The sequence below is a fragment of the Plectropomus leopardus genome, chromosome 3 (genome assembly GCF_008729295.1).
Source record: "Plectropomus leopardus isolate mb chromosome 3, YSFRI_Pleo_2.0, whole genome shotgun sequence".
Taxonomy (NCBI): Eukaryota; Metazoa; Chordata; class Actinopteri; order Perciformes; family Serranidae; genus Plectropomus; species Plectropomus leopardus.
The window spans coordinates 11,362,014-11,385,986 of NC_056465.1; the positions used below are offsets into that span (position 1 = coordinate 11,362,014).

The 23,973-nt window shown below is 38.0% G+C and overlaps 1 protein-coding gene across 4 annotated transcripts; it reads left to right on the top strand.

Moving 5' to 3' along the window:
- Window positions 1-1,717: 1,717 nt before the first annotated feature.
- LOC121964193 (G-protein-signaling modulator 2-like) lies at window positions 1,718-23,948 on the top strand. 4 transcript variants are annotated; one of them, XM_042514407.1, is made up of 15 exons: window positions 1,718-1,798; window positions 9,912-10,133; window positions 10,525-10,660; window positions 11,043-11,182; window positions 13,116-13,239; window positions 13,531-13,646; window positions 14,571-14,726; window positions 16,268-16,376; window positions 16,657-16,822; window positions 17,551-17,648; window positions 18,701-18,916; window positions 20,327-20,489; window positions 21,975-22,160; window positions 22,243-22,358; window positions 22,884-23,948. In XM_042514407.1, the coding sequence occupies exons 1-15, from the start codon at window positions 1,791-1,793 to the stop codon at window positions 23,049-23,051; spliced, it is 2,124 nt and encodes a 707-aa protein (XP_042370341.1). In that variant the 5' UTR covers window positions 1,718-1,790; the 3' UTR covers window positions 23,052-23,948. The 4 variants fall into 4 exon arrangements, with proteins under 4 accessions (XP_042370341.1, XP_042370355.1, XP_042370363.1 ...); XM_042514421.1 differs by having other exon boundaries at window positions 18,719-18,916; XM_042514429.1 differs by having other exon boundaries at window positions 18,731-18,916.
- Window positions 23,949-23,973: the final 25 nt, after the last annotated feature.

Genomic DNA, 23,973 nt, shown 5'->3' on the forward strand with positions numbered 1-23,973 from the left:
AACATTGACACGAAAGACAAATGCAAACATCTCAGGAAATCTTTAAAAGCTATCAGAAAGAGCACACCAACACAGAGGAGAGAGGCGGTGGAGACGCAATAAGTCATTCTTCATGTGGCTGGAGTGTCACTCAGTCTGATCTTTAATAAACACAGCGTCCATGTGTTTTTCAAAAACTTGGCCTCTATTAAAAAAAAAAAAAACACTCACCAGATATAAGCAGAGCAATGTGCAGCCCAAAGCGATGACAAATGCAGAGAGCTATATATCAAGAGATGAAGGACAAGGAGCAAAGCCCAGAGGTCAAGAAGCAGCAGTCTGTCTTCATTTAGATGTCAGTGGAAACTCCTTTGGGGACAGCAGAGTACACTTTTTTTTTTTTTTTTTTTTTTTTACAAAGGACAGGTGGTTTGAATGATGAATGCAAAAGGCTAAAATAACCAACCTAAAACAAGGTGAGAGGCTGACACACTGCTGATGCTGCCCTGACATCTATTTGGGACCATGCTAACTTTTATACAACCATTGACTGACAAAATTAAGTAGTGGGTTAACTTTCGTTTCATGCAAAGGGACTGACAGTGACTCCCTCCTTTCTCTCTTTTTCCTTTTTTTGTCTCAGCTTTCTGCACTAGAAATCCCCAGTGCTATAGAAGCAGGGAGGTTCAAGGTTCAGGTGTGTGTGACTCTCTAATCCAAACTATCCTGTCGAACTGAGAACAAATCCGTCTTTCTTTCTTTTTTTTTTTTTAATAACTCATTGCAGAATTTCAAACAGCCCCTGCATTTGTGCTTGTTATTGTTTTACTCTTGTCGAACTGACAGGTACAACAAAAAACAAAATAAAAAACAGTAGGCTCTTTTTAGGATAGAATCATTTTTGGTAAAGGTAAGCACGTTATGTGGCTGGCAGATGATAGTAATTTTAATTTTGGGGTCTAACAGTTATGAGATGTGGCATCTTGAAATATGCTTTGTTGCTGGGGGGAATTTATGTGTAGAAAAGCATATCATGGAAAACAAGAAGAACAACAAGACTTTGGAAACATCAGTTGACAAAACAATGTCCCATTCAGACATGGCCCATTCAGTTGCTTTTATTGGGCTTTTGATTGTGTCACAATATCTTCCTTGACAGATTTAGACGTATTTTGACAAAGCCCAGGCTTCAACAGATCCCTAGTAAAATATATTTATAAATTTACTCTGTTGTATGCTATTGAAGATGAGACTTTTTGCTAAAAGTTATAGTTTACATTGGGAATAAAGGCTTTTATTTAGAAATTTTAGAGTACTTGATAAGCCTGTTGTTGCTTTCAGGAGCTTGTCGGAATTACCCGTTTCCACGTTCAACATTACATGTAAATATAGCCTACTTAAATCATTTGTTTAATTTAGGAGGTGTTGTTATGGGTATTTTAGAAGTCGAGTAGCACAGAACCACTTTATGCGACAGGGGGCGGGAGAGACCTTCATTTATAGCTATCACGTCTGGCACTTAATTGTTGCTGAATTAATTTGAGCCACTCGTTGCAGTATAAAACAGGACTTTAATCCATCAGTACAGGCCTTCAAATTTCCTCCGCCCTCTAAACGTCAGACATAACGTTTTTTGTATCCCTAACGGATCTGATTGGTCAATCATTTGGCTTTCAATATGTGTGTCAACATTTCCGATGGCACTTGAATGCAGCAGCCGTGGGATCCTAATTGGAGGCAGATTTTCAGCGCGAGGAGTGGCTTCTTCACAACTTCTGCTTCCCGAGACAGCGGAGTCATCTTCCTCCCAGATGGACGAGTGAGTAGTATAGTAAACAACTGGGCGAAAAGATTAGTTAGGAAGAATTGAAGTTTGTGGAAGTATTCTCTGAAGCTGAAGTCATGTTTGTGGTGTATTTGCGTACTTCAGTTTGAGGTAGGTGAACCGAATACCTGAAAAGTTTGTCTGTCAGTTATGTTGTCGGGCTCCATGCCTAGTAACGGTTATAGTTAGCTAAACGCGTCAAATGTTAGCTTATTTAGCTATTTTCGGACTCCGTTTGGATACAACTTGAGTTTTTATTTAATAGTTAACAGACGACAGTGTCTCTCCACTTCATTTAAGTTACGTTATTTACCGTTCAGACAGCGAGCATGTGATGGCATGTTCATACTAAACTGACTCATTTCTACTATGTAATTTCCCAAGCAGTCATCCCCATGAAGTGAAGATGTGTCATCGTTTGACACAATGGGAAATAACTGACCTGAATTAAACTAACAGTTTCCCATTTTGTCCTTAAGAGCAACACATGACAGGATTTGATAATTTTTAGTACACAAAAATGGTCATTATTTGCAAGTTTAAAATCTGCTTTCAGTGCAGTAACCGAGTAGCTTTATACACTTCATAGATTTAATGTGTATTCTCATCGGCATTGCCTATTTTGAAGCACAGTTAGCTAATTTTAAAGGTAATGAATACAGAGAAGCCTACAGTAAATGTGTTGCGTCTCAGTTCTCATTTAACTCTTCTTGACCTCTTTCCCCCCACACGGTTAGGGTGAGTCTCTAATGAAGCTTTCTTCAAAAGAAAAGATGGTTTTCATTTTAGAGAGCATCACTTAATTAGACAGGGATTGGTTTGGCGTACTCATATTGAAATAGTTATGGTTTATCTCTAGCATATGTGACTAAATCACTGTTACTCAGAGCAAAGAGCCTCAAAAGAGCTGTTACGTACTTGCAATACTTTTCCTTTGTAGTTGTCCACACAAGTAATCATTTGTCTGCTAAAGAAAGTAAAAATTGAAGTGTTTTGTTGTGGGGGGAAAACAAACTTTTATGGTGTGTTGGTCATGGTTCTGTTGATGCAGGGCTGTTTTAGGCCTCTAGAAAATGTGAATTTAGGCATTTAGAAATTGTCTAAATTAATTTGCAAACTGCCTACACCTAATTTCCCAAAGCATTTCAGAGGTATTTGTAATTTAAGTAAACAGGTGATATTAATATTACATTGACATTTATTTAGATTTATATAGATAATATTGAAAGTGAAAATGCAAGTATTTGGTACCTTTTCTTGCAGTTTTACTCTTACATGGCATACATCTCAGTTCCTGAATTTGTCCTTTGGTTATTCTTTATATCAATAAGCTATTGTACACTGGGACAGTAAATTTGTCCAAGTGGTTTACATAACACTTGTTTATCAACATATTTTCAGTGTATTCTGCAGCTTTTTGCTGTGCATTTAACAGGGAATTGCTAAAGGAATGTATCGGTAATTTTCAACAGCATGTGCTGCTGTCCTTTTCTTTACTTTCATAGCTATAACCCACTTTTCAAACTCCACCAGCAAAAATAATGTAAAACATGAAGACAGATCAAAAAGTGAAGTTTTCATTTGTCAAAGAGTTAAAGTAACTGTGAGCATGGTGTGATTGTTGCCTGACCTTGTGCTCACTGCATCAGAAACGGCTGCTCCATGCATGTATTACAGTGGAGTCGGGGCTGCTCCCTTTGGGATTTTTGCACACTACACTGTCTAGTTTACAGAAGATGATGAAATCAACACAAAATCATGCAGTCAGCTGGAGTTCTGTGGGTGAAAACACTTCAGTCAGTGAATGAGGTCATTGGATAATAGGCTCATTCAAACCAACAGGGAGGCAGACAATTCCAGCACAGCTCAGTGCAACGGTATTTGCAGAAAGATCAAAACAAAAAGCTCATAGTGAGCACATGATCACTAAGATGGGAGGTGTGAAGAGTGAATCAAATGTTGCCCGGTCTGTTGAATCTCACAAGTTTTGACATGCTCGTAAGTTTGACACAAATAGGATGAACCCTCCGCATTGGTTCAAAGCTTAGACTGTATACAGGCTATGGTTCAAATGTGTGTGTCTTTGTATTCAGTCCGCTGCACTGTATAGCGTGCTGCTGATGTGCATTTTTGAAATGGATACTTACAGCAAAAAAGATACATGACAAGTTAATATCTCACCCAGTAATAGCTGGATTTATTTGATAAAGCGGCCGCAAAATGATTTATGCATTTTTTTTTACATATTAATCATTAAAGTTGCATTGCATCTTAAAGAAACATGAAAACATGCAAGTTGCTAGTATTGCAATGAACAAAGCTGGAAACTGTGCTGCAACTAATCATTCTTTGCATTATTTAGTACACTATTAGTTATTTTCCAGATTAATTGTTTAATCATTTGGTCAGTTATAGTAACTGTGAGCAAATGATTGATTGTTTAATCATTGGGTCTACAAAATGTCAGATGTTGGTCTACAAAACAGTGCGTTTACCAGAGCATAAGTTTACATTTAAAAGTCTTCAATTCATTATCCTGGGGAAGTAAGAAAAACACTGAATATTAATATTTTAGACACCAAAACTTATTAATTTTAGATTATTTTTGCTCTAAAAGTTAAAAAATTGATTAACAATGATCAGAATTGCTGACAATTAATTTTTACCAATTGCTTAACTGACTGACATTTATTTCTGCTCTAGAATTGAACTGACAGCTTCTACAAAATTGATATCAGCTTTACCATCAGTGACTACTATGTTTTAACTGTAGAGCATTGTTGATTTAAAGTGCTTTCCCATTTGCATCTTTTCAAAATGACTTAGTATGTGTTTTTGTTGAATGAATGACTAAATTAATTAAAAATAAGCTGTTGCGGCTGCAAACACATGACAGTGTGTGTCAGTCAGTGTTTACTCTTGCTTACCAGCTCCAGTTTCAAGATAAGAGGAGGACAGAGATAGTATGACGGCTGAATTCTTGTGTTGTCCAGTGGAAACCATGCATGGCAGCGTTCAGCCTTTCCTAATGACAAGTCCTTTTCAGTTATTGTCCAGATTTTGTGGATACCCGTTTAGCTTGGCAGTTGACAGCAGTTCATCATGTGGTTTTCTCTCAGGCTCTTGTGAGGACTACCAGGCTGATTGTCATGTATGGCATTGTTTTTCTGCACTGTGTACTGGACAGGGAGCATTTACTTCATGTCCGCCACAGGTAGGCTCCATAGTCAGAGTCACATTAACTGTAATGTATCTCTCTTTATGTTGTGAATTTGAGTTGACTGCAAAATGATCTGTCTTCATCGTGTAGGATCTGAAGAAAGTTTGCAAATGCTTGCACTTTTGCCTAGATATTGTGGTAAAAGCCTGAAAGCTTTAACTTTGATAATAGATTTCCCTCATAATATTTGATATGGATTAGAGGTGAAACAATATTCAATGAACGGATTAATCAACAATTGAAAACAATTTTGATCATTTCAATAGTATTTTACAGTATAACTATAAGCAAAAATGCACAAATTCTGTTATTACAGCTACGTAAATGTAGAAGTATGCTCATTTTTTTCTGTGATGCCTAGCTGAATATCTCTGGCTTTTGGTACGCTATTTCCCCCCATTTATACATTTTTTGTCCATCAGTCAATTAATTGAAAAGAATAGTGGCAGATAAGTCAACAACGAAATTATTTTTTTAGCTGTAGCCCTTATATCTTTTTTAAATAACTAATTTTATATATTGCTGGAGAAATGTGTGTGTTGTAATTTTGTCTTTCTCTGAAGGGAGAACAGAGATCAGACATAAGCGGTTTAATGGTCATTTGGTCATTGTTTTCACCTGCCTGTACTTAATTTTATTGGCATATTCACAGATTTGTGTGTCCACATAGATGTGAGGAATAGTATCAGCTGTTTTTCTTGTGGCAGTAACACGATACCTTATTGGCTAACTGATGAAGGATGCTGAGCAGACTCTGGGAGGTCCTTACTAACCACATTGTAAATATTTCATGCCATGACTAAAACAATTGTGAGAATATGCTGATTGCAGGCTCTGTTAGCTTTTGTAGGGTAGAGTTGACATATACTGCGTCACCCCATTGTAATGTGAGGTATTAAAACACACAAGCCTTGTCAGGTCGCTGTGCCACCAGCACGTTTTTCTCTGAACGAATTCCACCCTCTGTGTCAATAACCTGCAGGCTAGTCCGTTACCTCTTACTGAAGACAGTCTGATAACCAGACACTCGCAGGCCTAGCCTCAAGCGCTAACGGCAATATCCTGCAGTTACAATGCAGCAGGAACATGTTGGGTGTGTTGTCAAATTTTGGTGCCCAACCAAAAGCCAAGGACAAACAGCACTAGTTACACAATAAAGGTGTCTATGTGCTCTGAATTGCTCTTATGAAAAGGCATTTAGAAAGCATCATAATCTGATTTTTTGATTTCCACATGCATCAGGGTTTGTTCCAAAAATAACCCTGATTATGTAATGATTTAGCTGGTGTTTGTCAACTGAGCAGCTTTAACAATGAAACTTGAGCAAATTGGTTTAATTAAAAAAAAAACAAAGGGAGAATGCAAGAAAAAACTTAAAAAGACATGGCCCTAAAATTAACAAAAAAAAAATGTTACAAGAAAATGACCTGAAAAGAAGAAACAAACAAACAGAAAGAAAACCATGATAATGACCTAGAAAAGGGACTGAAAAATGTATTTATTTTTATACATTTTATTGTATTTTTCTTTAATATAACTTTATGGACATTTCTCCATTTTGTTCATTATTATTTTCTAATAACCCTTCCCTCTTTTTTTAAAACAGATTTTTAGGAAGAAGTTCTTGCAGCCTGTGGGAAATTTCTTGCCAAGTTGATCATAGCCTTTTTTCCCTATTTTTCAAAAGAAACCAAACCAATTTGCTCACTTGTCAAAGGGTCAAATAGCTTGTGAAAGGCATCTAAATACAGCGCAAGAAAACTGATGTTGAATGAGTTTTCAAAGGGTTAATGTCACATGGCTTTTTCCAGTCCTTGTGCTCGACTTAATGGGAAGGCAACATATTGTGTCTTCCCCTAGAGGGTACATCGATCAGACTTCTTAGTTAATTCAAACAAGTGGATTTTCTTTCCTGGATCGGCTACTGCTAAATTACTTGGAGCTTTAAAGGGATTGGTGGATTTACCCCAAGAAATCATTGAGTATTATAGAAATTAAATAATAAATAACCCATCTCATTAAAGTGTACATTAATCATGCAGCTAAAAAATATTTTTTTGAGAATATCTTCTCATGGAGGCTGCCTGCCGCTAAATGATTATTTCTTTAGAGTGTTGAGCAAATAGCCTTAGAGCTCACTGGAGCCACTTAAAGTGGCTATAATTACCACTGAGGTCTGGCCTAATTGGAAGTGACACACACCATCAGGTGGCTTAGAGATGCAAGTTACAAATGGCTAAGTCATAGAGGAATACGACAATCAGCTCAACTTGGCAACCTGGCTTACCATTCTTTCTTCATTCATTTTTCCTTGGAGACAACCTGGTGTTAATCTGTACTTGCTTAAACAAAAGGTCTCTTACCCCAGCTTCTGACAGTTCAGGTTGATGTGAACGCTGAGCGGATTAAGTCCTTTGTTTTGCTGTTACCACGGGTTAGCAGGGCACTCTGAGGGACAGCAGCAGATCCAAGGGAGCCGTGTCTTCTTTTATTTTTTATGGAACTGGGAAACTGTGGCTGCATGCGTTATGTGTATACAGGTGAAGGAAGAGAAGGTAAAGGGTGTTGTGCTGAAAGTGCTGCATTTGCTCCAGAGAGTGATCAAGAAACGTGAAATGTCTGTCGTGTCAGACTGTCTTCAGTGCATCAGAATGGGGCGAGGCAACAGGTATGTGAGCCCTGGCATGGGTATGTCACATTGCATTGACTCGGGGCAATGAACTGTTCTGATTGATGTTAGTAAACATGTTAATATAGACAAGGAAGCAAATATTTCATAGAAAACCTGTCCAAGGGATATCTTTAAGCACTAAGATCAAACGCTATGTTTTAAGTAGAGCTATAAACCATTTTCCAATTTAAGTTTCTGAAATCTATCAACGCTCACTTTTGAAAGAAGGTCCCCGCTGTCAAACCGAGGTTAAATACTTCTCTCCTTGACCCCAAGGCATGTTTAAGTGGTACTGATGAATGGAGATGAGGAAGCTTCTATGTTTAGTGTGTAAGTTAAGGCTGTACACTGTGATGTGTGAATATGTAGCTGCATTTGGTCAGTCATTTCTCTACCATTAATTATTTGAGAGGATAACAAATAAATGAGTCCTACTGTGGCAAATACAACATATTTTGCCTTATTTTCTGGGAGGGGCAGACTTTAACCTTAAACTTAACCTTTAATTTCCTGAAGTATTTTATAGCAGTTTTTTGGGGGGTCTGGAGACAGACTGGAGGGGGTTGTGCTGACTGTCTGGGAACCCTAATACTGAGTCTCTCAGGGGACCTCAACATTGAAGGGGAGTACTAATGCAACCCTTTAAGAGCTAGAGGCCTAACTCTTACTCGTTCTGAGAGATATCCGTGGTCATGGGCCTGTGATCACTCAAATGAAAGTTCATGCTGTCATTTGTTTTCACAAGATCTGCACTAAAACCAAATTATATCTCAAAAGCCAGGTTAACATTTTAAATCTCTGTATGCTTAAAAGAAAATAAATTGAATTCCATCTGTAAACATAACTGCTTTCGAGGTCTGAATACAGAGAAACAGATTGTTGTCTGGTCCAAATTTAGGATCAGTCAAGAGGAATAAATAACATTCCACTTTTGAAACTCTATCCTAAAACTGTATCCTAGAAACAAAGTAAATGCTCACGGTTCTCTGCACGCGTGCATGTCTGGATTTGTTTGACTATCGTATGATGTCATCCTATGGTTTCACTCTTTTTACTTTTTTTCATTACTAGCAGTTTGATGTTGACGAAAAGGGATGACCTTGTTTCCTAGTAAGGGTGTGGAGGTTGTAAAATGGTTGTCCTCACCGCAGACACATCTGAGTTTACTTTGTGTTCATGGTTAAATGTTAGGCACATATTTTCATTCCTGGGTAATTTTGGAGCTTTTAGGCTCATGGCAGACAGGAAATGCTCTGTCTTATTTTGGATTTATAGTTCTTGTCTTTGGCCTCACAAGGTCTGGATTTCTCCCAGTTTAACATTTGCTGTTTCTCTATTTGTTGTATCTGAATGCTTCCAGAATATAGGCCGGCGTGCTTGTACAGTCACTGTAGTCCCTTTTTATGATTAACACCACTGTACATTTCAGCACACAAAATTCCTGGGTAAAGGGTATGGTTGTTAAAAATTGTTTGTAATTACCTTGATTGTAATTACAAGTCAGTACATTAGTAAGTTGATCGACACATTATTAATTGATAAATGCTCTGATAATTGTATTTTCTTTTAAAGTAATTCATCTGGCAGGAATGACCATTTGCAGCCAAAGTTGTTAGTCAATTATTCAATAAGTAGATCAGAAGAAAAAAAAATCTACAACGGTTTTTATTTTTTGATTAATTGATTTAGTTATTTTTAAAAGAAAAATAATGACAAAAAGCCAAATATTCACCAGTTCAAGCCTCTCAAATGGAAATATTTTCTGCGTTTCTCTGTATTATATCTTTGTAAATTGAACACTTTTGTTTTTTGGACAGTTGGTCAAGAAAAAACAAGACGAAGACGAAACCAAGAAGAAGTCCCCTTTAAGTGGACTAAACGATCAGTCAATTAATCAAGAAAATCTGCAGATAACCAATACTGAATATCATTGTTTTTTATTGCCATTATGAATTCTAGTAAATTTTGAGATTGCAGTCCATTATTGTATTCAAGCTGTTTGACTCAAATATTTAGTAACAAATACAATAAGCCCCTCCTTTGGGTGTTATACTGTAAAGTAGGGGAATGATATAGCTCCCGCAATTCCTTAATTTGCCTCATTTCATGTTTTGATTTTAATGTTTCTTCCTCCCGAACAAATTTTTCTTAAACATTTCAACAATATCATGACTTTTGGAAGAGTCAACTTCTCACAGAGATCCAATTTGCTGCAGGATGGAGTCATCTTGTCTGGACCTGGCTCTGGAAGGTGAGCGGCTCTGTAAGGCTGGTGAATATCGCGCCGGTGTGTCCTTCTTTGAGTCTGCCATCCAGGTTGGAACAGAGGACCTTCAAATCCTCAGCGCCATCTACAGTCAGCTGGGCAATGCCTACTTTCACCTGCAGGAGTATAACAAAGCCCTGGAGTACCATCGGCATGACCTCACTCTTACGAGGTAGAGTTTCACAACTTTAATATGAGTTTGTTTTGAAGCCATATCTCCCTTTTGAACCCTTGTCATATAGATTGGAAAACCTGAAAAATACATGAATCCTGCGGATTTTTAACTTGGCTTAGTGACTGTGCATTCAAGTTTAATGCAGGTCCAACACCAAAAGTTTAAGATTAATATCTAACAATCTTCTGAACAAATACTAAAACTTTTTTTAATCAACAATTTCCTCCTCCATGATTAAATTTCTAGACTCAACTCCACTGTAGTGCTGCTTGCAGCTGTAAATTACTTTCTTTCCTCTTGTGTTTTTGTACTCATACACTCCAGTAATCCACTAATATTCCAGTCTAATTATTTCCTAATGTGTTTTTTGCCTCTTTTGTAATCCCAGAACAATTGGAGATGAACTTGGTGAGGCAAAAGCCAGCGGCAACCTTGGGAACACATTAAAACTTTTAGGACGGTATGATGAAGCAGTGGTTTGTTGCCAAAGACATTTGGATATCACCAGAGCCATGTATGATAAGGTGGGTTGTATTTTAGTGAGATTTTAGAACTACAACAAAAGAGTTGTTTAGGTATTGGTTTTTTCAGTCCTTTTAAACTGACAGTGGATGATTTTTGGTGTTCTGTAATTAAAAAGTTCACTCAATGACTAAAAGGCATGTTTGCTTTGATTAGAATGAATAGATCCAAATTTGTGTTCAATCACACCACATGACTTGCTATGCAGCCACAGAACAGTTTTGGTATGCACGATGACTGCGAAGCGTCGGCGTACCAACATCTAGAATAGTTTGCCAGCCCGCATACGAACGCGCCGGTCTGGTGTCAGTGTATTTTAAGTATATAATTACAGCACTGGTCACTCTGGTTTCCGTCTGTGAAAATCTGGTGTGCATGTTGTAGGTTGGGCAGGCTCGAGCACTGTATAATTTCGGGAACGTTTACCACGCCAAGGGCAAGAGCATCTGCTGGACTGGAGCCGAGCCAGGAGACTTCCCAGACGAGGCCAGGGTAGCCCTAAGTAAAGCTGCACAGTACTATGAGTGAGTTGGTATCGCTAAACATTGAATATTAGTTGTTTTGCATTTATTCTGGAAGCCCTGAGTACTGCCAATAAATCAACAGCAGAGTTACAGGTATGCTCCCCACAATAACCTTGTAAGTTTTTTTTATTTATATATTTTTGCTGTCTCATGCCAATATCTGGCCCAACCCACATGGGATTACAAGATAATAGCTGTTTAACAAAACATGCATCTTCAAGTAAATCATATGCAGAAGCAAAAGAACAGAAAAACTTACATAAGTTTATAAGTACTTTTATTTTGAATACCATAGCTATGTGGAAAAATTCCAAAATAACTGAGCGCTGAGAAGAACTACCCACAGTTTATCCCAATAAAGGCTACTCTCCTCATCTTCCAGGCTTTCCTCAGACCAGTTTAAATGATTTATATGCGAAAAGCCAAGTCCATCTTTCTGAAGTCACATTAAAACATAGATACTTATTTTATAAATATGGATGATGCATAAAGTGTTGTGCTGTTCTGAGTAGAAACAAATCTACTTGTCGTCTTACAGACTGAAATACCATCCACTTTTAACATTAAGTGGAAACATACAAAATCTGAGCTGGGAAAATGAAGACCTTTGCTTTTTAGCATTCTCAGCACCATATTCATATTTTATCAACAGCCCACTGCTCTACCTTGTATCAATGTTACTTTTTGTAAATTTGCCACCCAAATTCCTCGGATATAAACTACTCAAAGGTAGTTGGATGCTGGTGGCTCAGTTGGTAGAGCAGGCAACCCTTGTGCAGAGGTTGTGTCCTCACGGCCGTGGGTTCAAGTCCAGCTTTGGCCCTTTGCTGTCATCCCCTCTCTCTCTCCCCCTCTCACACTATGTCTGTCCTATCAAATAAAGGCAATAAAAAGCCCTAAAAGCTATCTTTTAAAAATAAAAAGCTAGTTGTATGATTTACATGACATTGTATATTTGATATGACATTTGTAACAAAAGAGGTTGCGACACCAGCATCTTTTGCAGTATTGCATTTTGGCTGGAGGCCTTTATCAGAGTCATCCTCACGGTCTTGCAAGAAAGCTGTTCTAAATCCTATAAGTAAAGCTAGAGTTTCAACCTCTTTGATTTATCACCATTATGTGTGGCCTAATAGTTGTAACAAAAATGTTTTTTTCCAAGTCTCGAAAGCACACCGTGGCTGTGTTAAATTTGGCTTTTTGCAGTGTTTACAAGTTGTTGATGAAGTGGTCCTCCCTCTTGTCCATTCAATCAACTGTAGGTAAAATCTCTGTAAGAGAAAACACTGTTAACTGCTACTGACATGTAGCGGTGGTGGTATTATACAAATAATGTCGAGTGTGAAAGTCCAGTCTTAAACTTGGAAATAGCGTTTTGACAATATAATCTTAATTTTCAGCTTTTGAATCCAAGTCTGAAACCTTTTCACATGGCAACACGTGGTGGTATTTTAAAGGTCTACTGTGCAGGATTGTTGGTTACTCTTTGTAAACACGTTTGGCAGCAGGTGAAAGTAAAAGCCTCACCTGAGTTCTGTGGGGGTACACGCCCATAAACATCCTGAACACAGAAAATCCAGGGAGAGGGCAGTCCCTGCAGACAAAAACACCGCCACACACTTGTAGTGGGGCATAAGTGATGATTTAGAGGGATTACTTTTGTAGTAGTCTATGCATTATGTGTAGGAAAATATTGCAAGATTATTTTGTCAAAGTGTACATATAATATTAAGCCCAGTTGATTCATCACAAGGAAACAAAAGGGAAGGATTATTTCTTTTGTTTTGGCTTGCTCGGTGTTGTGGGCTCTTACAAGGTCTAAAAATTATCCTGAAAACACAAACGTTTGTTTAAAATGTGTTTTTCCTTTTTATAAAAACACATTCAAAAAGTGTTTATGTGTACATGTTATGTGTGTTGTTGTTTTTTAAAGAGCAAACTTGTGCGTGGTGAAGGAGTTAGGAGACCGTGCAGCTCAGGGTCGCACCCATGGTAACCTTGGCAACACTTACTACCTGCTGGGTGACTTTGAAAAGGCAGCAGCTGCTCATGAAAAGGTAGGTGAAAAACATGTAGCCCCCTCCGTATCTGCTACACATCACCTGCTTCAAACTGGCCTGGCTCCCTGATTTTTTAAGGCCTTTGATACACAAGTTAGACAACATTAGTTGGTGAAAGCTAATTCATTAAGAAGATGTAGAAGTTCTTATCCACAATTTGGTTTTGTCTGACCCCATGAGTGTGAAGGCTGTATTCGTCTCGATTACTTGTCACATACTCAACAACCTCTAAAATGTTTCCTGTTAATCCTAACCTGAATGCACCCAACTGTTTGTCCCGTTTGGCAGCGGCTGCTCATCGCTAAAGAGTTTGGGGATAAGTCTGCTGAGCGGAGGGCCCACTGTAACCTTGGCAATGCTCACATATTCCTCAGCCAGTTTGAAGTGGCGGCTGGTCATTACAAGTGAGTAAACAAGTGACGCTCAAGGCCTTTCTCACCTTGTGATGGTCCCCGGCAGATAATGCTGTATGTCATCTTTATACCCAGACACGAAAAAAACAAGTGTGCTGGTGTGATTTTTCGTTTTAGAACAGTCATGATCCTCAGATACTTTTTCTTCTCTGTAAGACCTTAAGTGACCGAATCAAGAAGTTGTAATTCCTCTTATAAATACACAACTGTAAATCAATAAGATAAGAAGATGAAACTTAAAAGATGTCCACTGGGAAACTGGTTCATCATGCCCACTGAGAATGAGCTTTTCTTGGCAACACTTTACTTCATGTCCCTCTGTTCAACATCTACAAGTAGTGTATATACAGTTAATAGTTTACAATGCACTTTAATATAGTTGTAACCAGATTTGTATTTATTAATGTATTTATGAGCATGTATAACTCCCCCTGTGGGCATTCATATGTGGAGGCTGCTGTATAAACAGAAAATGAATGGAAATATAGTAAAACACAGTTATAATGATAAAAACAGTGTTATACTATTAGAAGTTATTATTGCTGACAAATACTGTACATTAATAAACACCCAAATGTCATCAAATCACCTTTAGCTACATGATAATGTGTTATAAATCATTTATTTTTACCATGTTTATCTACTTCTATAAATACTAACTGGGTACTTGAAGTGAAATGTTACCATTTTGGTTTCACAAACACAGATGTGTGTACTGATATAGATACATAGTTATTCGTGAGGTGTAGTTGATTACATTCAAAAGTTTTTAATCCCTTACTCCAGCATTTTCTTGACACAGAAGTCCTTGGAAAAGTGCAACAAAGAGAAAGGAAAGTGCAGATAACTATCATTCTCCTGCTCCCACCCTACACATTCCTTGACTGTCTTCTTCCTCCTCTGTTTTACCCTAAGGAGGACTCTGCAGCTGGCCAGGTTTTTGAAGGACAAGGCAGTGGAGGCTCAGGCCTGTTACAGTCTGGGCAACACCTACACACTACTACAAGACTATGAGAGAGCCATTGATTACCACCTCAAACATCTGGTCATTGCTCAGGACCTCAATGACAGGTATCGACCACAAAAGCCATTTGTTATCAGCATTCTGCCAAACTGTCTTTGAAGTGTAATGAGCATGTAAGGTTTCAATGCTGGTGGTCCCTGAACTAATTACCTGCCAAATTTTGATGGTGTTACTGCTAACACCCATGAAGCATCACCGCAAAAACACTGAAAGGCAGACAAATTAACAAGGAAACAGCATTTGGGGTTTTGCAAGTAAGATGCAGCAAAGACGTGCAAATCCACAAGCACGTCAGTATTGCGTAGGCACAAAATAGACTTTCTATTTATGGGTTATACATTTTGGATACAATTTGAAATCTGTTTATAAAACATGGTACTCTTATTGAATTTGAAAAATTAGCTCCTCTATCAACTATGACACTGAAAGGCAGACCAAAACCTGTCAGCCTAAAAACTTGGTAAAAACTTTTTATTCCTCTGTGTCAACAGCCGTGGCCAGTGGATTTTTTTTTTCGTGTTGCCCATCCATCCATCCCGGTCTCGTGTATACAGTATCGTAAGAACACCCTCATGGAATTTCTTCAAATTTGGCACAAACATCCAATTAGATTAAACATTAAACTGATCGGTCACAACGGTCACGTGATACGGTCACTGTGACCACACAAGACATGTTATTGTACTCAGGAATTTGCAGTAGCTAAGACAAAATTTCACACACATTTCTAATAGAATAAAATTATTGAGAGATGACATTTTATATCCAAAAGGTCAGAAGATCTTACTTTCACATCATAAAGTTTTCTGGCCATTATTCAAGGTTATAACTCAGGAGAGGCATTTGGTGATATACTGAACCGGTGACACTACTCTGTGGTGCCTGTCTTGAAACTGTGCTGATTGTATAGATCATCTACCTGTTTTAGAATATTTAGCTTATTTTCAGCAAAATCTATATTTAAAACATGCCAACAGTCACGCACTACATATGAGTTTGAACAGACATGGATGTAAACTGTAACTGAAACCTGAGTGGCTGGCAGAGGCATACAACTGTAAGGCGGTAATTCTAGTTTGCTTCATTTTGCAGATAAAATCAGTGTGTATGGGCTTTTCCTTGACTGTATGTCTGCTAACAAAGTAATACTGTAATTCCTAGTGTGGGAGTATCTCTTTTTTTTTTTTAATAGTCTTAGGGAAAGGAAGGTTTTTCTTGGAGTATAAACTTGCGCAGCCATATTGCCTTTTAAGTTTCTGAAAAGGTAGAAAATGGGATGTAACTGGAAGACAGAGAGAGAGAAGAGAGAGGAGAGAGAGAGAGAGGGAGAGAGTGACTCACACAAACACTCTGCCTATAAGTGTAAGCTTGGGTCCTCTTGTTTGAAATAATAGGAATTTATTACACTCTGTGAAATGTATGTTCTTATAAATAAAGAATTGTTTTGCTGTAACAAAATGTGCTCAAGCTCATGTTAACATCAGGTTTATTTGACTGAACTACACAACAGTTTGATGAATGCCCTTCCCAGTCTTGCGTAATCTCAGCTGAAGTTGCTCAGCCTGTTTCCCTCTGTGTCTCGCTGCAGGGTTGGTGAAGGACGAGCATACTGGAGTCTAGGAAATGCCCACACTGCCCTGGGGAATCATCAGCAAGCCATGTACTTTGCAGAGAAACATCTGGAAATTGCCAAAGAGGTGACTGTTTACTGTCTACCCCCTCCCTCAGAGAGCAGTCAGTGGCTGCCATCAGGCCACACCCCCCTCTACTGTCTGTATGGGGAACAGCAGGGAATAGGAGATCCTTTTGTTTGCAGCATTTTTATGCATGCATCATTTAATATTTTTATGAACATGCAAACTGAAAAGCTCGTATAAAAACTAATCCTGTTTTTTTTTTTTTGTTTTTGTTTTTGGAGTCATGTTATGCTCACATTAAGCCTTGTTTCCATAAACTTTGATGTTGTCAATGTTGCAGACTGGAGACAAAAGCGGTGAGGTGACGGCCAGGATGAACTTGTCGGACCTACGGCTGGTCGTAGGCCTGAAGTCCAACTCCAATATCCACGCCAATATCTTCTGCAACACCAACATGAACAGCTCTGCTCTGTCAGCAAGTTACCCTGGTTACCCCAACCTCCAAGGTAAGATAACATAATCAGTCCCATTTATTAGTCCCACAGTGGGGAAATATGCAATACATTTATGTACCTCTCTACTCCTTAGAAAAGCCTGTCATTTTAAGGACATTTTGACAAATCCATTATGGAACATGTAGAAATATGCCATTATACTTGTGAATCTGAGGAACTGCATTTTAGCAGCATGATTGCTGGCTACATTATCTATATGTTCTTTGTTGACAAACTGTAATTTTAAATGTGAAATTCTCTGCAGTGGGAAATCTGTTTTTAGAATCTCTGGAAAAGGCTGCCTTTTGTTGTGATGTTTCATTTAAGGTACCCTATGTGGTTACTGACTCTAGTAGCGCTATGGAGTAGTTTGTTATCAGTAGGCATGTGCACACAGATGACATGATACACAAACCTACCAATGTTATTCCACTATTCCACTGATGTACAGGTGGCAGTAACATGCCACGAATCACAGCAGTACACCAACAAAGGCAGAGAAGAAGAAGACTGCATGCTATTAAACATAAATGACAACAACAACAATACAGGATTTAAAATGACAACATGTTTGTTAGACCTCAGGGATACACACAATGAGTTTTGGTGACTGAATTTAAACCAGATTTTTGTGTGTTCACAATAAACTCCACGGGGCACTTTTAAATCACTGTTTCCCAGCTGCATAAATATTAAAATACAGCCACACTGTTGAATGTTGTATTTTTTTCTTGTCTCAGGGAGCAAGTCTTCATCAAGGACAAGAAGCAGTGCAGAGAACCTGAGATTGAGTCCAGGTCCTGACAAAAATGAAACTGGGGATTCATCGCTGCAGCAAGTATGTATGAAAACACCTCACAAGGGACTAACACTTACGATGTTAAATATGCAGTTTTGTTTTTTTGCCTTAAATTCAATAGTTGGCCTCATTTCAAAAGATAATGAACAATTGAAATGATTCCACTTTTTAGTTACTTATACTGAGCAATCCCATTTGTATTTGACATAAAAATCTAGCTTGCAACATACAGAAATAAAATCTCTACTCTCCTTTTCAGTTAAAAGCTTTTTTATTTTCTCTCATTTATTAATCTGTTTTTTTTTTATAAATGAGGTAAATGATAGGGTAATATAGTTATATCATTATCATATATCATTTTGTAGGGCCTGAGCACCGCCCAGTGCAAAGTGTCAGGAGGATTGGCTCAGTGGGTAAATCAGGTGGTTAGTGTGTCTAAGGTTGCTGGTTCAAGTCTTATCTGGGACAGGTGACGTTTGACTTTTATGGCATAAATAAAATAAAACATGGGCTGATATATCTGTCTGCTCTGCTGTTATAAGTAGCTTGCAATGAACACTTAAAGCACTTAAACACACAGTTGTCTCCTTGCCTCCTGAATTTTCATATACTGACTACTGAATTTTATCTGCCAAGAACTTAGTTGATTATTGGCCTGACTCATACATCAGTCGAGTTTTCGGCAGACGTCACTGCTGATACTGAGCTAAAGGGAAGTGTCTGGACCTTTAGCTCACTGGGTAAATTAGGTGGTTAGTGTACCTGAGGTTCCTTCAGGATATAAAAGCACACTCAAGTGCCAGATGATGATGATGCCCATTTAAAGTAATGCATATTAAATTTTGGGTGCAGTTGTTTCCTAGCAACTATCTTAATAAATTTAACACTGTTAAAAAACACTGCTGTGGCTCCAGGAACATGTAGGCAATGGTAAACACAAACCTTCATAGACATTTTAAACTTTTAAGCGCTATTGTTGTGTAAAATAATGATACATTCCCCTTTAACCTGTTTACCCAACCTTTAATGTTTAACATGGATAAAATATTAGCTCTCTAACCTGAACCTTTACTTAATTTTTCAATTAAAAGGATCAATCTATATGCAAGTATAATGTACAGGACTGGGAAGAGGATGTGTTCCCCGGATCTTCAAAAAACAACACAATCAAGGCTTCTACAAAACTCTTCCTCTTCCACCGGCTGAAAAGCAGGAAGCAGAAGAACAACAAATCCTCTCCGAAAGACCAGCATGAAAACCGCACCGAGCTCTTGGCCCCTGAGCAGGACGCACCAGTGTCTCCTAAGGTATGTCTAAATACACCAGATTGTCCTACTCACTCTTAACATCTTTACATCTCTGGAACCCACAAGATGGGCAAAGATAAGTCACTCTCAAGAAAAGTGAAACATGTATCCCATGACACAGCCTTGCTCCTAATTTTTTTTCCCCACATACAGTATTAAGACTGTAGGAGAAAATAATTTGGTGTGGGATCATGTTTCTGACAAAACAATATCAGACTCCAGTTCATGTGAAAGAAAAGTTTCAGGAAATTTTACACAAAGGAATGCATTGTATGTTATTGTATGTCCCCAATTAAAGAATAAAGCAGTACGCTAAAATTGACTAATTGTCCTTGGATCACAAAGGGATTAAAAAATGCATGAAAAAAGAAAACTACACTTTAGAGAGATTTCATAAGACAGACAACGAAAAAGGCAGAAAATAAATATTAAGAAAAATGAAAACAAGTTAACTCAAGGACTAGTAAGAAAGAATAGTATGAGAAAATATTATTGACAACAAAAACAATATTAAAGGAAAATGGAGTAGACTAAAAAGTATTAGAAGAAAAAAAACAACTTATTAAAGTATTTTATTGATGTGGATAATGAAAATTCTATTTTATTATCAGTTCTTTGTGAATGGTGGACCTGGCCTAGCAGGAAAAATCCCTGATCCTGGGACCTCTAAAGAAAATCTGGATAAGTTGTTAGAGAGACATCCCATGTGTTTATTTAAATGTTTATTAAAGCAGTTGATGATGAATTGGATATTTTTGGATATTCTTTTGCTTTGTTTTTCATCGTCTGTAAATATTACTTTTTATGTCTGTCTGCTTTTGTATTATAATTTCTCTTATTTCAATTTTTGCATGTTTTGAAATAAATCAAATCAAACATAAAACTTTTGCAAACTCTATAGCTAAGTTCAGCTTTCACTTTGTAAATGTTTGTTTTTATTTTTTGTCCTGATTTAATTTAAAGACTTCACAGAGGGATAAAAGCATTGACGTAGCTAGCAGAGAGTGCAGAAGATATTTGCAGATAAAGCCATGCTTCTGTTTAACCCAACAGTTATTTTAATTCTTGAAATGAACTCTTAAATATTCATGAGATCATTTTATTGTTGGATCTCAAAGATGTGCCCATCACAGTCCCCACAGTACTAAAAAACATTTTCTTTTGGAGAAAATTAATGTTTACCTGTCAGTTCCCAAATCAAATAATCGTTTTAGCCCTAAACTAAAAAATAATTTCTGTAACAGGAGAGTTCTGAAGTAGGAAGTGTGTACGTTGATGCTGTTTACTATTTCTTTCTGCTTTTTGATTGTTTTCATTAAAAGCCCTTCAGCTGTTCTGCTAACCTTAATTATCTGAGGCTCTTTTCTGATGTTGTTAAGTCTATGTGTTTGCTGCTTTTGAACACTGTAGCCAGGATCACGGGACACTATAGGAGAGGATGGCTTTTTCGACCTCCTCTCTCGTTTCCAGGGCAACAGAATGGACGACCAAAGGTGCAGTCTACTGGATGGCCAGAGCCATGTCACCGCTTATTCCTCTCCCTCCTCCACCCCACCTGTAGCTGAAAGGAAATGTGAGTCAGTCCCTTGTGTTCACACCATATATAATAATTCAATTTTCCAAACTAAATGCATAATATGTGAACATTTTTACTTGATAAAGTTTTTTCTTTATTATCTATTTGTTTGTTCTTCATTAATGACAAGTTAATTTGTCATCATGTTCAGTCTGCTGTGGCGACCAGTGAGTTTTACCTATATGGTGTGAACGCAGCTTGTACACAAAAGTGTTCTTGACTTAGTAACTGTTGTGTAATCCTTTGTGGTGTTTGTGTTAAAGCTGTCTGAAAGTAATACACCTTTAATCTGCTTTGAATATCAAATATTGCTGCTCCAAGCCTTGAAAGTTTAGCTGTTTTAGAAGTGGGGTTGTATGAGGTACATAATAGTATTAGCATCAGTCGCATGCCCCAGTTTGAAGAAGCGGGCAGGAGTAACATGGAGAGATTAGCGGCACAATTATAGTATTATAACCACCTACAAAACATCAATAACAGTTTAAGTGTACGCTGTATGTAGAATATTTTTAACGCTTTACTTCGACATCAGACAAATGTCTCCAACAAGGTGCTGAACTTCTTATCTATGATCTCTTTACAATCACCAGATTTCACTGACAAAATTAGCAATTTAACCGTGCAGAGTATGGAACTTGCTGCTCAACCGCTTCCTCAATTGGTTAGTTTGCATTATTTTGTGACTTTGGTGATTTAAGGGTTGGGGGGGTTTGGATCTGATTCACCAAAGTTGCACAATAATACAGTTTAACTGATGGAAGTAGTGGTAGACCAGCAACTCCTGTGTTCTGTGAGGTAAAAATATGTTTTTTTTTTGTCAATGGAGAAAGAAAATTGCTGTCTTGGTAGGTAAAGTTGTGAAAATACTAATATTGATAGACTATTTTAGGTGGCCAAACTGTGATTTGCTGTTGCCCCAATCCACAATAGGTTTTGCTTTGCTTTTGTGGTGGTATTTCTGCCCGCTTCTCCAAACTGGAAGTGTAGGGACCACCATCAACTGTAGTTGATATACTGACTATAAATAAGTACCTCATTCCACCCCATTTCAAAAAATCCAAACCATCCATTCAATGTAAAAGGTTTGTGGTTTCATCCGTCACTGAGCAGAGCAGCTTCTATGTAACTTTTTGCCCATTTTGAAAACTTGTCACTATTGTACTCCTCTAAAATGGTCTCGAATCCAAGCTCATTACAGCCTTCATGCTCCATGACAGATTTAACTAGAATTTTTACAACCTGCTTTCAAGTCAGTGGGGAGTGATTTTGGTAGTTTGGAGTTTTGCTTTAGATTTTCTAAAATAACTGTAATCGAGGAACACCTCATCCTTCTCAAGCTGTTTTGTTCTCCTTTTCTTGTGTTAACCTTTCACAAAATCAGAATGAAGTGCTGAATAGAGAAGTAAAAAGGCACAGCTCACGGTTACCGGCACAGGCTGATGATACGAATCACTCACAGATAATGAGTATCTCTGTTTTTAGCTATTTTGGAGTGCGAAACACCATTGCAGGATCCTGGTCATTTCCTGGAGCTGCTGGCCAGCTCCCAGGCCCGTCGTCTGGACGACCAACGAGTCAGCCTCAGCCATTTTCCTGGCTTACGTCTCAGCACCTCCAACCCGCCTCATACACCCTCCACCTCCAGCACAGACCAAGCCCCCCCACAAGGTAACCAAATACGAGGTACTGCCCATGTACGTCATCTCCCTCAGTATCGTTACTCACATCATGTTCAATACTCTCTTCTCAGCTCCCATATCCAACACAGATACCCCTCACACACCCTCCCTGTACGGTCAGCTCGAGGCAAGTGCTGAGCAGCCTGAGGGGGATGACGTGTTCTTCGACATGCTGGTCAAGTGCCAGGTGAGAGATACACTGTGCTGATTGTATTCTGTCCAAGCGAGAAATAGCAAATAGTGTTTTCCACATTACAGATATAGATTCTACTAACATTTCATTTTACCCCCCTGTGATTCCTTAATACTACCCTATTACATTTCAAAAGAAATCCATAGTTTCATACCACTTTTAGAGAGGAAAATGAACTTTCTTATAGAAGAGTTGATTAATTAAAAAGTGTTATTTATTGGTAAAAACTCCAGATTTTATCTACATTGAATGGTATGCTTCTTGCAACAGATTTTACATTTTTGCATGTTTATGACCTGCTGTGCACCAACTAAATTACTCTCCAGGCTACACTAGCAATTTTAATTTTTTTTTTAATTTATCTTACACACACCAAGTTCACAACAAGATCCTGTTTTCCATATAATTAGTACCACATTACATGGTTCTTTTTTAGGAAACTTAATGAAAAGTACTGGGAAATTGCTTGAAATTTGCTTCAGCTAAAAAAAACAAACAAACTGTCTCTTATTGTTTCAGGGTTCCCGTTTGGAGGACCAGAGGTGTGCTGCTCCAACTTCTAAAACAAAAGGACCAACTGTTCCAGATGAAGATTTCTTCAGTCTCATTCTGCGTTCCCAATCCAACAGAATGGAGGAGCAGCGAGTCCTGCCCCCACCAGGTGTCACTCAATCCAAACCAGACTGACTCCATGAGTGACTAATATTTCACTCAGTAAAAACGATGAAGTAACTAAGCTTCCTTTTTTTTTTTTTTTTTAAAGGTTTTTTTTTTTTTTTTTTTTCTTTGGTAATAAAATACTCTTGATTCCTGCCTTTTTGGATTATCCTGATAATGCTCCTGTCACTCCACCAAGGATACAAGAGACACTTTAAGGAATCAAGATGACAATTCAAAACTGGTCATTGAGACAGTAAAATTGAGCTTTTCAAGACTTATGGACTTGTTTTTAGGAAGCTGAGTTGTTTTTTTGTGCCCCTTGCTGGTTGTTTGATTCAGAGACCTATAACAGTGACCTCTGCTGACTCTGGACTACAAGTACTAACTACCCCACAGTTTGTGTGAGTGGCTTGATGCAAGCCTCCAAACTACACCGTTTAGAAGTACTTAAACCAAACCGTAGGGATTTCTGCTTGAATATGGACAAAAGAGACATTATGTGAATTTATCCCAAGCATTTAAGCAAATTGGAACATTGCAGGGACTGTTCTGCCCACTGGCGATTCTATTAAGTCTTTAAGAGTGGTGCATCTTGGTCTAAACTGATCTCAGACCTCTCCAAGTGAACAAGTGACAAATCCTCTCTTGGGAAATAAAGGTCCACATCCACCACGACTGCTGCAGTGGTGACCAGTGGAGCCATTTATCCTATCTGCTTCCCAACATATTGCTTTTAAAGACTTAAGATTGTCAGTTTTACATTGTTTAAGGTTGTATGGGTGGAGTTATATTTGCCATGAACAGGATGTTTCTTCATTGTAACAAGATTTTACAGGGGATTAACTAGTGTGAAAAAAAATGCTATTTTAGCTTTTGTATTGAAACCTCCTCCTGACAATGGAAAAATAAATCAAACGATTTACATTACAGCTTATTTATTTAACCTTGA